This window comes from Trichosurus vulpecula, chromosome 1, assembly GCF_011100635.1.
Source record: "Trichosurus vulpecula isolate mTriVul1 chromosome 1, mTriVul1.pri, whole genome shotgun sequence".
Lineage (NCBI taxonomy): Eukaryota > Metazoa > Chordata > Mammalia > Diprotodontia > Phalangeridae > Trichosurus > Trichosurus vulpecula.
This window is the reverse complement of record NC_050573.1, coordinates 64,464,635-64,480,787: the sequence shown is the minus strand read 5'-3', so window position 1 is coordinate 64,480,787 and position 16,153 is coordinate 64,464,635. Positions and strand designations below refer to the sequence as shown.

The following is a 16,153-nucleotide window of genomic DNA, read 5'->3' as shown; positions in this document are numbered from 1 at the left end:
TCTCAGGACCTAGAGTCAGACACATATGGGGATTGAAACTCTACCTCTAGCTCTTAAAAGCTATGCGATCATGGGCAAATAATGATTCTGAGCTTCATTTTTCTCATTTGGGAATGGGGGCCTTTTCCTTAAGTGCTTAACATAGAGTTTGGCACATGGTAGGCAATTAATAAATGAGTGGTGACCTGATTTTTACGGTGGAGGGGAAAATGGGGGTGGGGTGTCAGATAACGCTTGAACCTCACTCTGATCAGAGTTGGTTCAAAGAAGAATATGTGTGTATGTGTGTATGTGTGTATGTACATATGTATATATGTATGTATGCACATACATACTCAGTTGGGTATAGAAATCTATTTTACTCAATTGAGAAATAAGAGGGAAAGGGGATCAGAGACATGGGTTGGGAAATGAAATGTTGGGTGGATTAAGGGATGTAGTGATCAAAAGCAAAACAGATTTTGAGGAGTAATAGCTTAAAAAGTCAGAGAGAAGGATGAATGGAAAAAATAGGATGGAGAGAAATGCACTTTAGTAATCAAAACTACAAAAGTGAATGGAATGAACTCACTCATAAAATAGAAGTAAAGAGCAGAATGGTTTAAAAACCAGAATCTGACAATGTGTTGTTTGTAAGTGTTATGCTTGAAACAAAAAAAGACTCATACACACCCCATTAAAAATAAAGGTTGGAGGGGCGGAGCCAAGATGGCCATGTGAATACAGAGTCTTATCTTAATAATAATATGTTTTTGTGCCTCTTCATGTGATGTAATTTACCTTTTTCTACCACCTCCTTACCTCTTCTCCCAGAACCATCCCTTTCCATCTCTTAATTGTTTTTTATCATTTTATCAGTTATTTTATACTGACACCCACAGTCTATGTATATCCCTTTCAATTGTCATAACTGTACCATTCTCAAGATTGACACACACATATATGTATATATATATATATATATATATATATATATGTATATATATGTAACATATTTAAAAGAATATAAACCTATATATTATACATTATCATCTCCATTGTTATTATTGCCTTACTGTTACACCTTCCTCACTCAGATAATACTTCCTTGGGAGAAACCCTGAAATAGAGGAGCCAGAAGTGAGGCTTCAGTAGCCAAACAGTGGGTACCCCCAAGCCCCAGGGAAGTGGAGCCAGCAAAGGTCAACACCAGGAACCCAGAGGTGCTTTTGCACAGCCAGGGGAAGTGGTGGACACCAGGACAGATAAAGGCTGAGACCACCCCTCCTCCACACCTCGTGAAACCAGAGGCTATAGCACACAAAGCCAGTAACTTGGCCCACAGTTCCCAGAACAAGAAGCCTGGGACAAAGCCTCCTGAGCCCTAGAAGCAGAAATACATTTTAAAGCCAAGAAAAAGTTAACAAACATGAAGAAGCACTCAAAGAAACCGAGGACCATTGATTCTTTTTATAGAGAGAGAGGAGATCAAAATACCAACTTGGAAGAGGACAGCATGGATACTATATGTACATCTGAAACCTCAAAAGGGAATGTGAACTGGTATCAAGCCCAAAAAGCATTCTTGGAAGAGCTCAATGAGGCCTTTCAAAACCAACTTAGAGAGGTAAAAGAAAAAATGGAAAAAAATCACTGATGAGAACAAATCTTTAAAAAGTAACATTGGCAAAATGGCTAAGAATATTCAGAGTCTAATTAGAGAGAATGATGTCCTGAAGAGTAAATTAACCAAATGGAAAAGGAGACTCAAAAGCAAAATGAAGATAGCAATTCATTAAATATTAGAATTGAGGAAATAGAAGCTAATGACTCTATGAGGCAGCAAGAATCAGTCAAAAAAAACTAAAGAATAAAAAATAGAATAAAACATGAAATGTCTGATTGGAAAAAAACAAGTGACCTGGAAAATAGATCCAGGAGAAACAATCTGAGAATTGTTGGTCTACCACAAAGCCATGATGAAAAAAATTCTGGATAGTATCTTCCAAGAAATCATCAAGAATAGATTCCCTGAGTTCCTAGAACCAGAAGGTAAAATAGTCACAGAAAGAATCAATCAAACACCTCCTGAAATAGATCCCAAATTGAAAACTCCAAGAAATATTATAGCAAAATTCCAGAATTATCAGGTCAAGAAGAAAATACTGCAAGCAGCCAGAAAGAAACAATTCAAATGTTGTGGAACTACAGTCAGGATCACACAGGATCTTTCAGCTTCTACATTAAATGGCAGGAGAAATTGGATTATGATATTCTGTAAGGAAAGGGAGTTTGGACTACAATCAGCAAAACTGAGTATAATTTTTCAGGCAAGGAGAAAGACATTCAATGAAATAGGGAAGTCCAGATCTTCCTGATGAAAAGGCCAGAGCTCAATGGAAAATTTCATCTTCAAATAGAAAACTCAAGAGAGATATAAAAAAGTAAACAGGGGGGAAAAACCTTGTTAATCAATAAGGGCAAATTGTTTACATCCTTATATAGGTTTATATTCTTTTAAATATGTTACATATATATATATACATATACATATATAAAAATATATATATACATATATATGTGTCAATCTTGAGAATGGTACAGTTATGACAATTGAAAGGGATATACATAGACTGTGGGTGTCAGTATAAAATAACTGATAAAATGATAAAAAAAACAATTAAGAGATGGAAGGGGATGGTTCTGGGAGAAGAGGTAAGGAGGTGGTAGAAAAAGGTAAATTAGAAAAAGATAAAATCACATGAAGAGGCACAAAAACATATTATTGTAGAGGGAAAGAAGGAAGGAAGAAGAGTTGTATTTGAACTTTACTCAACTTAGATTTGGTTCAGGAAGGGAACAACCATACTCTGCTGACTATAGAAATAGAACTTATCCTACAGACAGTAGGAGGAGAAGGGGTAATGAAAAGGGGGTGATCAGAAAGAAGGGAAGAAGTAACAAGGGGAAAAAGGTAAGACAAAGGAGGGGAATCAACAGGCAGGGTAAACTGAGGAAGGCAGTGGTCAAAAGCAAAACTCTTTTGAGGAGTGGAGGGGAGAAGGGAGAAATAAAAGCATAAACAGGTGGTGGGGAATAGGATGGAAAAAAGACACAGATAGCAATCATAACTGTGAATGTGAATGGGATGAACTCTCCCATAAAACAGAAGTGGATTGCAGAATGGATTAAAAACCATAATTGTACAATATGTTGTTTACAAGAAACATATTTGGAATGGGGATACAGACAGGGTAAAGGTAAAAGACTGGAGTAGAATATATTGTGCTTCAGCTAAAGTAAAAAAAGCAGGCATAGCAATCCTAATCTCAGACAAAGCAAAAGCAAAGGTAGATCTAATAAAAAGAGATAAGGAAGGACACTACATCCTGCTACAAGGCACCATAGAAAATGAAGCAATATCAATGTTTAATATATATGTACCAAGTAGTATAGCATGCACATTCTTAGAGGAGAGGTTAAGGGAGTTACAGGAAGATGGAGATAGCAAAACTATAGTAAGAGGAAACCTCAACCTGCCCCTCTCTGAACTTGATAAATCTAACCTCAAAATAAACAAGAAAGAAGTTAAGGAAGTGAATAGAATTTTAGAAAAGGCAGATATGATAGACCTCTGCAGAAAACTGAATGACTATAAAAAGGAATATACTTTTTTCTCAGTGGTACATGCCACATACTCAAAAGCTGACCATGTACTAGGGCATAAAAACCTCACAATCCAGTGAGGAAAGGCAGAAATAGTCAATGCATTCTTTTCAGATCATGATGCAATAAAAATTATTTATAATAAAGGACCATGGAAAAATAAACTAAAAATTAATTGGAAACTAAATAATCTAATCCTAAAGAATGAGTGGGCCAAAAAACAAATCATAGAAACAATCAATAACTTCATTCAAGAGAATGACAATAATGAGACAACATAACAAAACTTATGGCATGCATCAAAAGCAGTTCTTAGGGGAAGTTTTATATCTCTAAAAGCTTACATGAATAAAATATGGAAAAATGAGATCAATGAATTGGGCATGCAACAGAAAAAGCTAGAAAATGAACAAATTGAAAATCCCCAATTAAATACCAAATTAGAAATACTGAAAATCGAAGGAGATATTAATAAAATTGAAATCAAGAAAACTATTAAATTACTAAATAGAACTAAGAGCTGGTTTTATTAAAAAACCCAATAAAATTGATAAAACTTTGGTCAATTTGATTTAAAAAAAAGAATACCAAATTACCAGTATCAAAAATGAAAAGGGTGAATTAACCTCCAATGAAGAAGAAATTCAAACAACAATTAGGAATTATTTTGCCCAATTGTATGCCCATAAATTTGATAATCTTAGCAAATGGATAAATATTTACAAAAAATATAAATTGCCCAGATTAGCAGAAGAGGAAGTAAAATACTTAAATAACCCCATCTCAGAAAAAGAAATTGAACAAACCATTAACAAACTCCCTGGGAAAAAATCTCCAGGACTAGATGGTTTTACATGTGAATTCTATCAAACATTTAAATAAAAATTAATTCCTATACTTTATAGACTATTTGGGAAAACAGGAGAAGGAGTCCTACCAAATTCTTTTTATGACACAAATATGGTACTAATACCCAAACCAAGAAGAGTCAAAGAGAGAAAAAAAATTATAGATTAATTTCCCTAATGAATATTGATACAAAAATTTTAAATAAAATATTAGCAAAAAGATTGCAGCAGTTAATCATGAGAATAATACACTATGACCAGGTAGGATTTATTCCAGGAATGCAAGGCTGGTTCAATGTTAGGAAAACTATCAGTATAATTGATCATATCAACAACAAAACTAGCAGAAACTATATGATCATCTCAATACAGTAAAAGCTTTTGACAAAATACAACACCCATTCCTATTAAAAAAGCCAGAAAGCATAGGAATAAACGGAGCCTTCCTTAAAATTATAAATAGCATCTACCTAAAAACATCGGTAAGCATTATATGTAACGGGGATAAACTGTATGCATTCCAAATAAGATCAGGGGTGAAACAAGGATGTCCATTATCACCCTTATTATTCAATTTGATACTAGAAATGTTAGCTATAGCAATAAGAGGAGAAAAATAAATTTAAGGAATTAGAATGGGCAAAGAAGAAACTAAATTATCATTTTTTGCAGATGATATGATGATTTACTAATCCTAAAGAATCAAGTAAAAATCTACTTGAAATAATAAACAACTTCAGCAAAGTTGCAGAATATAAAATAAACCCACATAATACTCAACATTCCTATACATTACTAACAAAGCCCAACAGCAAGAGATAGAAAGAGAAATTCCATTTAAAGAGACTGTAGAGGGGTGGAGCCAAGATGGCAGCTGAAAAGCAGGGACTTGCCTAAAGCTCTCCCCCAGGTACCCCCAAACACCTATAAAAATGGCTCTGAACAAATTCTAGAACTGCAGAACCCACTAAATAGCAGAGGGAAGCAGGGCTTCAGCCCAGGACAGCCTGGATGGTCACTGGGTAAAGTCTATCGCACAGACCTGGGAGCGGAGTGGAGCACAGCCCAGCATGGGCCATGCCAGGACCAACCAGACCAGGAGCCAGGCAGAACAGGTCATAGTGCCCAGAATCAGTGAGCTGTGGCAGTTACCAGACTTCTCAACCCATAAATGTCAAAGACAACATAGAAGGTTAATGGGAAAAAAAAAACTGCTGGGACAGAGTGAAAGGAGTTCACGGTCAGCTACTGTGCCAAGGACAGCAGAGGTGGTGCTTCTGGCCCCAAGCCAACCTGGTGGGAGGAATTAAGTGGCAGATCAGAGCGGAAGTGCAGAGCCTGCTTGGATCTGAGTCATGATCTGGGTTGGTGGTTCTTGGGGGAGAAGGAACGCTGGTGTGGCAGAGCTTGCTGTGTAGAAATAGCTCTGAAAACAGCAGTGCAGCCCCTTAAGCTTGGGACAAATTGCTTTCTACTCTACAAGGAGTCATACCCCTACAAAATTAATGAAAATAAATACCAGGGAAGGTGGCCAAGCCACACAAGACATTAAACTGTACTATAAAGCAGCAGTCATCAAAACCAAAACTATTCAGTACTGGCTAAGAAACAGAATGGTGGATCGGTGGAATAGGTTAGGTACACAAGATGCAAAGTCAATGACTATAGCAATCTACTCTTTGATAAACCCTAAGAATCCAGCTTCTGGGCTAAGAATCCACTATTTCACAAAAACTGCTGGTAAATTGGAAAACGGTAGGGCAAAAATTAGGCATAGACCAATATCTTACACCACATACGAAAATAAAGTAAAAGTGGGTTCATGATTTATTAATAAAAGCTGATACTATAAACAATTTAGGAGAGCAAGAAATAGTTTACCTATCAGATTTATGGGAAAGGGAAGAATTCATGACCCAACTAGAGATAGAGAGCATTGCAAAATACAAAATGGATAATTTTGATTATGTTAAATTAAAAAAAAAAGTTTTGTATAAACAAAGCCAATGCAAGAAAGATTAGGAGGGAAGCAGAAAATTGGAATAAAAGCTTTACAACCAGCATCTCTGATAAAGGCCTCATCTCTAAAATATGCAAGGTACCGAGCCAAATTTATAGGAATACAAGTCATTGCCCAATCAAGAAATGATCAAAGGATATGAACAAGCAGTTTTCAGAGGAAGAAATCAAAGATATCTGTAGGTATATGAAAAAATGCTCTAAATCACTATTGATTAAATAAATGCAAATCAAAACAACTCTTAGGTACCACATCTCTCCTGTCAGATTGGGTAAAATGACAAAACAGGAAAATAATAATTGTTGGAGACTATGTGGGAAAATTGGAATGCTGTTGCATTGTTGGTGGAGTTGTTAACTGATCCAATAATTCTGGAGAGCAATTTAGAACTATGCCCAAAGGGCTACAAAAATGCTTTTTGACCAAGTAATACCACTTCTAGGGCTGTATCCCAAAAAGATCACACAACTGGGATATGTATAAAAGTATTTATAGCAGCTCTTTTTGTGGTAGCAAAGAATTGGAAATCAAGGAGATGCCCATCAATTAGGGAAGGTCTGGTCAAGTTGTGGTATATAAATGTAATGGAATACTATTGTGCTATACTAAATAGAGAAGATACAGACTTCCCCCATAAGAAATGGGGAAGACATGGCCTTCATAATAACCTGGAAAGACCTACATGATATGATGCTGAGTGAGCAGAGCAGAACCAGGAGAACACTGTACACAACCACAGATATATTGCTTCTGTGATGACTAACTTTGGTAGACTTGGCTTTTCTCAGCAATACAAGGTTCAAAGACAGCTCCAAAGGACTCATGATGGAAAGAGCTATCTATATCCAGAGAAAGAACTATAGAGTCTGAATGCAGATTGAGGGAAACTATTTGCGCTCTCTTTTTTTTTCATTTTTTTTTGGTTTTGTTACTTCTTTCTCATGATTCATTCCGTCAATCATAATTCTTCTTTACAACTTGACTATTGTGTAAATAAGTTTAATGTGAAGGTATATATAAAACACATATTGGATTCCATGCCGTCTTGGGTGGGGGAGGCGAAGGGGAGGGAGGGGAAGAAAATTTGGAACTCAAAAACATGCCAAACTTAGTGTCGTAAAGTAAAAATAAAAAATCTTAATACGAAAAGAAAGAAACAAAAAGACAAAAAATAAGGACAGAAGAAGAATCTATTGTGTTTCTGTTGAAGTAAAGGAAGGAAGAGTAGCAATCATGATCTCAGATGAAGCAGCAAAAAGACACCTAATTAAATCAAATAAACAGGGAAGTTATATTTTTCTAAAAGGTACCATAGATAATGAAATAATATGAAAAAGTCAGTGAGTTTCTCTGATAAAGTCCCCATTTCTCAAATATATATTGAACTGAGCCAAATTTTTAATAAGAAACATTTCCCAATCAATAAATGGTCGAAGAATGTGGACAGGCAGTTTTCAAAGCCATCAATAATCATAAGAAAAATGCTCTAAGTCATTATTAATTTGAGAAATACAAACTAAAAAAATTGCCTGGTACCATCTCTCCCCTATCAGAAATGACAAATTCTGATGAAAATGTGGGAAAATAGGTGCACTCATGAAGTGTTGGTGGAACCGTGAACTGGTCCAACCATTCTGGTATAATTTGGATCTATGTCCAAAGGGCTATAAAATAGTGTGCCCCCATCAGGTGGGGAATGACTGAACAAGCTATGGTATATGATTGGGATGAAATAACATTGTGCTGAAAGAAATGATGAAAAAAGCTTCAGAAAATACTGGGAAGAAGTAGATGAACTTATGTGAAGTGAAGTGAGTAGAACCAAGAGAACATTATACACGATAACAATATTGTAATGATGATCAACTGTGAAAGATTTAGTTACTCCGATCAGAACAATGACTCAAGGCAATTCCAAAAGACTCATGATGAAAACTGCTATCCACCTCCAGAAAGAGAAGTGATTAACTGAATGAAAATTGAAGTATAATTTTCTCACTTTATTTGGCTTACTTTCTTTAACATGGCCAACATGGAAATATGTTTTGCATGACTTCTTATGTATAATTGATATGATATTGCTTGCCTTCTCAGTGGTTGAGTGAGTGGTTGGAGGGAGGGAGAAAAGTTGGAACTTGTACATGCATCATTTCACATTTCTAGTTTCTTCCCAACTCTATTTTTTAAAAAATGAACAGAAATCTTTCCTTTCCCTCTCAATCCTTGCTCTATTAGAGGAAAAAAGAGAAAAAAAATGTAATAAATACACATACTGAAGCAAAACAAACCCCCTCGGTTTCTACAAAATACGTTCATTATTGCCGAGCCTCTCTGGAATGGATAGAAGGCTTCATCATTGGTCCTCTGGAATTGTGAGTACTAAAATGGAGGTCCATTTTAGATATGCTCACTTTGGCATGCAGACAGAGATGTCTAGCAGGCAGTTGCTAAGAGAGGACTACCTATCCTCCAGTCTCAGCATGTCCAAGTGACCCTGGAATTCCATAGTCTCCAGTCTCTCCTTATCCTAGTCACTCTCCTCTGCGCTGCCTCTGGCTTGCCTGTGCCCTTTCTCACTTGTGGCAACAGGTGGAGGAGGGTTAGCCCTAGAGAGAAAGGGTCTTTCTCTTATCCTGTTAGGAAGGACACCATCCCACACCTTAAGCCCCTTTATGGTCTCAGTGTTCTACCTTAAAAGGGGTTCTAGGATGATGACAGGAGCCACCCTGCCCACCTCAAACTTCCTGGGAGTTGTGTCTCCTGCTGACTTGAACCTGCCTCATCTGTCACCTAGTTTCTACTGCCTGGTCTAACCTTATACATACTTTAGTTGGTCAGCCTCTCCTGCTTCAACCAAAGGAAGGCTGATTTTAGAAAGTTAGCCCATTCCTCAGTGGCCTTTGGCTCCACTGGATCCAGACCCCCAGCCCTCCCACCTTCCCTGGGATGGTTTTTTCTTCCCATTTGTCCCCACCTCCTCAGGGAAATCAGGACCCAAACCTGCAGGTGCAAAAGGGCCTAGTGAAAGTGGGGGGTTGAGGAAAGGAGCATTTGGGAAGTACCTCCCTGATGCCAGGCTAAACTCTGCAATTCAGGATTTCCTGTTACCTTCCTTCTTCCTCCTCTACCCCATACCCCACCCTCTATAGGAAGTGCTGAGAAGGGTAGGGCTTCTTTATAACTAGGCCTACTAGGGCTGTCCACAGCCAGAGATTCTTGGGCTGCCGACGTGACAGCCCCACTCCCAGTAGTGCCCAGCATCACCTGAGACTCTAGTGTTCAACTTTACCTCAGCTACAGGTGCTGTCTCTGAGCCCTTCTTTGTACCAGGTACCAGGAGGGAGGAGGAGGGGGCAAGGTCTGGAGAATTTTCACTGTGACTTCTGTGTAAGAAGTAAATGTTGAACCCAATCTTTCCCCTTAGGGACTCTGGGCAAATGGGTGAGTCTTTCTGGATCACCCTACCTGCTGCTCAAGGATTTTCTCCCATCTCCTCCTTCCCTATTCAGCTCTTGGGCAATGGGATGAGGCCTCCTACAAACAGATGCCAACTCAGGATTGACTGCCTAGCTCCAACCTCCTGTTTATTGAGGGAAGAGGGGCTTCTTGAAGCAGCCACTGTCTGGGGAGAACTAGAGGGGGAAGTAAGAGCAAAGTGCAGACAGTGGGTCCAACTCAGGCAGATGGAACATTTGTCAGTAGGAAGTTGAATGAGTTGGTGGGGAAGCAGGATTAGGTATTTTCCTTGGAGGATCCCCCTTCTACACACCCCAGGAGCTGGCTGCATGGACTGAAGGACTCCTCTGCATGGGAAGAGAGCCATGTCTGCCACCTTGAAGGGTTCAAAGTTCTAGAATTGGAATTGAGACTCAGGCCAGGTCAGCTTGGACTTAGGAGAGGCCTCTGGGGAGGGAAGTAATGTGAGTCAGCTCTGTTACTTAAGCAGTTCCCAAAGTGCCCATGAATCCCCAGCCTAGGAACAAAGCCTGGAAGAGGCCGATGGGAGGATGGGCTCCTAGGGTTAGTTACTGACATCAAGAAAATGCTGGCATCCAGAAAATGAAAGGAAACAAAACAAAAAAAAATGCAAGACCAAGAGCCCAGCTTGGGCAGGGGGAGAGCCCTCTCTGTTTAAGGACTAGGGTGGCACTACTCTGCTTTGTGCTTCCTTTAGTAGTCTGGGAGATCTACACCCCTCTAGGAATGTGCCTTTAGTGGGCACTAAGCCTACAGGGGTCAACGCACTGCTGCCACTCAGAGCCTCTGTGTCTTCCTTCTTCCACAAACCTTTCATTTTCTTCTACTCACTTCTCTCTCCTGGTACTCCTAATCTTGTTACTCCCTAATCCCTCTTTAAACTGCTTTGAAATGGCTCCCTACAATTAGGCCTTCTCTCCATGCCTCTTTGCTTCTTCATCCCTTGGCCCATATCTCCAGCCCCATCAATTCCCCTGGGACTGCCCTATATCTCCCCTTCTGCCTCATAGTTTCTCTTCCCTCAGGATGCTGCCTGCCCCCAAGTGGCTATCTCATCAGCTGGGCCTGGCAGGCCTGGAGCCTAGGCTTTCTTCCATCCCATTGCTGGCCTTCCTGGCCCTTGGCACCTGGATCCTGGTCAAGGGCCTAATCTGTGTCCAACAATACTATATCAACTGCCAGAGGCTTCAATGCTTCCCTCAGCCCCCTCTTAAGAACTGGCTCTTTGGCCACCTGGGCTTGGTAAGTGGGGAGCCTGGGGTGTGGCCTGGGGGACTCAGTGGAGACAGAGGACATAGGACTGAAGGGCCTGGGGGAACTTGGGTTAGAACATGAGAATGGGAGATTTAGGGGGGCTGAGGGGATAAGTCACTAATGGGATAAGGGACTGAGGATGGGCACCAAGCTACCAACAAAGTCAAATTCATGGGAGTAAAGGAAGGCCTGGTCACCTAGACTAGATTAAATAGCAGGATATGAGGTCCATGGGCCACTGAGGAAATTGTTGGAATCTCCAAGATTCCCTAATGACGACTGATAGGATTCTGAGTGGGATTCTGAGGACTGCAATGCTAAGGGCTTGGCAGGACTGAAGGCCTTTAGGAGTGTTGGACAGAGGAGAAAGGATCAGGGGGCTGAGAAGATTGAGTTTCAAAGGTGGTAGAGAGCCTGAGAAGTTTGGAGCACTAAGTGGGGGGGTGTGGACCAAGGTGATGGAAGGGATGAGGTACAGGGTTCCTGAGAAATGGAGGGTATGAGGAAAGTTTCTCTTAGAAGGATAGCATTCGGTGTTTCAGAGGTTTCTCTGGCTGGTAATGATGGAGTTGTGTATCCCCAGAACTGTCTCAAGAGAACCTAGGGAAGGTGGCTGCTTTCTTAGTGTGATGTGGAATCATCAAAAAAGGTGTAGGGTCCACACTGAATGCCAAGAATATCATACATAGGAAGGTCTGAAGAGTCTTGCAGGGTCTGATCAAGGGCATTAATGCCTCCTTGGGCTATTTTCTCCCTTCTGATTTAGTTCCTCCTCTTATATCTACCCTCCAGGCCCCTTCCCAAGCAAGAGCTTTCCTGTCACCAGCTCCAGAATCCCTGTTATAGGCAGAGATTGAGGGCAAAGACTGAACCAGTGTGATGTAGGGGAAAGAGAAATGTGACCTAGTTCAAGGCCTGTTTCTGAAACTTAATTATTTAACTATGAGGAGATGGGCAGCTGGCAGGATGGACAGAGATCTGGCCTTGGAGACAAGAAGACCTGGATAAATTCACTTTTTTTGGCTTGGCCCCAGGATGCAGAATGAGCTACAACAGGTAGAATTTTCAAAGAGATGAACTCAGTCAGTGAATATTTATAAAATGCTTGCTAGGTGCCATTTGGATTCAAATCACAGCTCTGATATATAGTGGCTATGTGATGCTGACTGTTTATACTTCTTAGAGCTCTAGGCCTTTCTCCAAGACTATGTTGCAAAGAAGATGGTGACCTGCATTTGTAAAGGGAGTTTCCTCCTCCTGGAATTCCCTCTGTGGGTGAAATTGAATGTCTAGCCTACATCGCTCTCCCTCACTGTGAATAAATCAGAACTGTTCTTCATCTGCATAATAACAATTAAAATGCTGTAAAAAGTTGCCCCTCAGGGCCAAGAGGAATCAGTCTACACTGCTTACTCTTGCCTTAGCCCATTGGCCAAAGCTCCCCTTGTCTCAGCTTTCTCACCTCTACTTCAACCCTCTGAGAATACTCAACTCTTGACCTGACCTAGTCTTTTGGTTTGTATTTGTTTGATCCTTGGTTGGACCCTGACATCCCTTTTTAATTATTTATTTTTAAATGACATTTTATTTTTTCCCCAATTACATCTCAAGAAACTTTTTAGCTTTAATTTTTACAAGGTTTTGAGTGTTTCAAATTTCTCTCTACCTCCTTCCGTCCCCACCCTCCTTCCTAAAGTGTTAGACAGTATGGTACAGGTTATAATACACTATCATGTAAAACATACTTACATATTGGAAAAACACAACCAGGAAAAAGAATGAAGTGAAAAAAAATATGCTTTGATCTGCATTGAGTCCATCAGTTCTTTAACTGGATGCAGATAGCATTTTCCCTCTTGAGTCCTATGTATTTGCTTGGATCATTGAGTTACTGAGAAGAGCTGAGTCATTCATAGTTGATCATCACACAAGTACAACATTTTCCTGGATCTGCTCATTTTACTTTGCATCAGTTCATACAGGTCTTTCCAGGTTTTTCTGAAATCTGCCTGTTCATTTCTTAGTGAACAATAGTATGCCATTACATTCGTTCCATTTCATTCACATACACATCTTGTTCAGCCGTTCCTCAATTGATCAGCATCCCCTCAACTACTAATATTTTGCCACCACAGAAAGGGTGGCTATAAATATTTTACATATGTAGGTCCTTTTCCCTTTTTATGCTCTCATTAGAATACAGACCTACTAGTAGTGGTATTGTTGGTTCAAAGAGTATGCAGTTTGTTTGCCCTTTGGGCATAGTTCAAATTGCTCTCCAGAATTGTTGGATCAGTTCATAACTCTACCAACAGTACATTAGTGTCCTTATTTTTCCACATCCTCTCCAACATTTATCATTTTCCTTTTCTGTCACATTAGCTGATCGGATAGGTGTGGGGTATTACCTCAGAGTTGTTCTAATTTGAATTTCTGTAATCAAAAGTGATTTAGGGCACTTCTTCATATGCCTACATAGACAGCTTTGGTTTCTTCATCTGAAAACTGCCTATTCATATCCTTTGACTATTTATTGATTGGGGAATGTGTGGTATTCTTATGAATACAATTGTCTATATATTTGAGAAATGAGGGTTTTATCAGAGACGCTTGCTGTAAAGATTGTTTCCCAACTTTCTGTTTTCCTTCTAAGCTTGGTTGCATTGGTTTTGTTTTTGCAAAAGCCTTTTAATTTAATATAATCAAAATTTTCTATTTTGCATTTCATAATGCTCTATATCTCTTGTTTGGTCATGAATCTGTAACTCACTTAACTTCTCCTTTAAGAACTGTGATGCTCTACCACTTGGTGCATTTAAGTTTAGTGTTGTCTATGGTACCTTTTAGGAAGATGTAGTTTCCTTCCTTATTGCTTTTAATTAGGTTGTTTTTTTGCTTTGCTTGAGGTCAGGATTGCCATCTCTGCTTTTTTTCTTCAGCTGAAGCATAAGAGATACTGCTCCAACCCCTTACCTATACTCTGTATCTGTCTCTCTGCTTCAAGTGTGTTTCTTATAGACACCATATTGTAAGATTCTGGGTTTTGATCTACTCTGCTATCCACTTCTGTTTTATAAGAGAGTTCATCCCATTCACTTTTACAAATTATGATTACTGTGTTTTTTCCTCCATCCTACTTTTCCTCCTGTTTTTTTTCTCTTCTTTCACTTTTCCCCTCCTCACCAAAGTGTTACTTCTGTCTACCCCCTCCCCAGGGACTGCCCTCTCTTTTGTCAGCACTATACCCTCCTCTTTACTTAATCTCCTTGCCTCCTATTTCCTTGTCTGGTTAGGTAGATTTCTATATTCAACTGATTGTGAATATTATTCTCTTTTTGAACCTCTACTGGTGAGAGAAAGGTTTAAGCCAGAAAAGGGGAACCTGTGGCTTTGAGGCCACATGTGGCCCTCTAGGTCCTCAACTACAGCCTTTTGACCAAGCCAACCTTTAGAGAACAAATCTTCTTAATAAAAAGATTTGTTCTATAAACCTTGGATTCAGTCAAAAGGCCACACCCAAGGACCAAAATGGCCATGCAAGATCCCTAGGCCTGGTTCAAGCCATGCCCATTGCCCACCATCCTGTCTTTCCATCCACTGTAATAGGTATTCTGCAACTCTTCATGTGAAACAATTTACCCCATTCTACCTCTCCCTTTCTTCTGCACACAGTGCACTCCTCTTTCTCATCCCTTAGTTATTTTTGTGTTATTTACTCCAATTTACCTTACATCCGTACCTTCTGTCTATGTATATTCCTTCTAGCTATACTATTAGTGGTACAATTTTTCAGAATTACAAGTATTATCTTCCCATGTAGGGATGTAAACAGTTCAGCTCCATTGAATCCCTTATGTTTTCTTTTCCCCCTTTCCGTTTTAAGACTTCTCTTGGGTCTTGATATTGGAGATCATTTTTTGTTCAATTCTGCTCTTCTACTTATGAAATCTTGAAATCCCTCTGTTTCATTGAATGATCATTTTTGCCCTTGAATAATTAGGCTTAATTTCACTGGGCAGGTGATTCTTAGTTGTAGTCCTAGGTCCTTTGCCTTCCAGAATACCATGTTCCATGATTTCTGATCCTTTAATGTGGCAGCTGCTAAGTCCAATGTAATCCTGATTGTGGTTTCCTGATATTTGAATTGCTTCTTTCTGACCACTTGCAGTATTTTTTCCTTGACCTGATAGTTCTGTAATTTGGCTGTATTGTTCTTTGGAGGTTTTATTTTGGGATCTCTTTTCTGAGGTGATCAGTGGATTCTTTCAATGCCTATTTTGCTCTTTGATTCCTGGATATCAAGGCAGTTTTCCTTGATAATTTCTTGAAAGATGCTGTCCAGGTTCTCTTTTTAATATGACTTTCAGGTATCGACATTATTTTTCCAGGTCTGTTGTATTTCCAATGAGGTATTTTATATTTTCTTCTATTTTTTCGTTCTTCTGAATTTGTTTGATTGATTCTTGATTTTTCATATAGTCATTAGCCTCCACTTGCCCAATTCTAACTTTTCTGCAATTGTTTTTCTCAGTTAGCTTTTGTACTTCCTTTTCCATTTGGCCAATTCTACTTTTTAAGCAGTTGGTTTCTTTTGCCAAGCATTGATTCTTTTGTTCGTAATTCTCTTGCATTACTCTCATTTTCCCCAATTTTCTTCTACCTTGCTTATGATTTTGAAGCTCCTTTTTGAGCTCTTCCATGAGATCTTTCAGGGCTTGAGATCACTTCCTGTTTTTCTTTGGAGTTTTGCCCATAGGTGTTTTGACATTGTTGTGCTCTTCTGAGTTTGAGTCTTGATCTTCCCAGTCATCATAATAACTTTCTATGGTCAGATTCCTTTTTCATTTTTGCTCATCACTTTTGGCCTTCTTTTTTCCTTTTAAATTTGAGTTCTGCTCCCAGGGTGGAA

General features: G+C 39.2%; 1 protein-coding gene across 1 annotated transcript in view; it reads left to right on the top strand.

The window, feature by feature from the left end:
- Positions 1-10,417: 10,417 nt before the first annotated feature.
- LOC118848883 (cytochrome P450 4F3-like) overlaps positions 10,418-16,153 on the top strand; it is a 30,081-nt gene continuing 24,345 nt past the window's right edge. The window contains exons 1-2 of the mRNA XM_036757929.1: positions 10,418-10,433; positions 11,016-11,232. Coding sequence (XP_036613824.1) covers positions 10,432-10,433; positions 11,016-11,232 — 219 coding nt within the window. The 5' untranslated portion in view covers positions 10,418-10,431. The remainder of the gene's footprint in view (positions 10,434-11,015; positions 11,233-16,153) is intronic.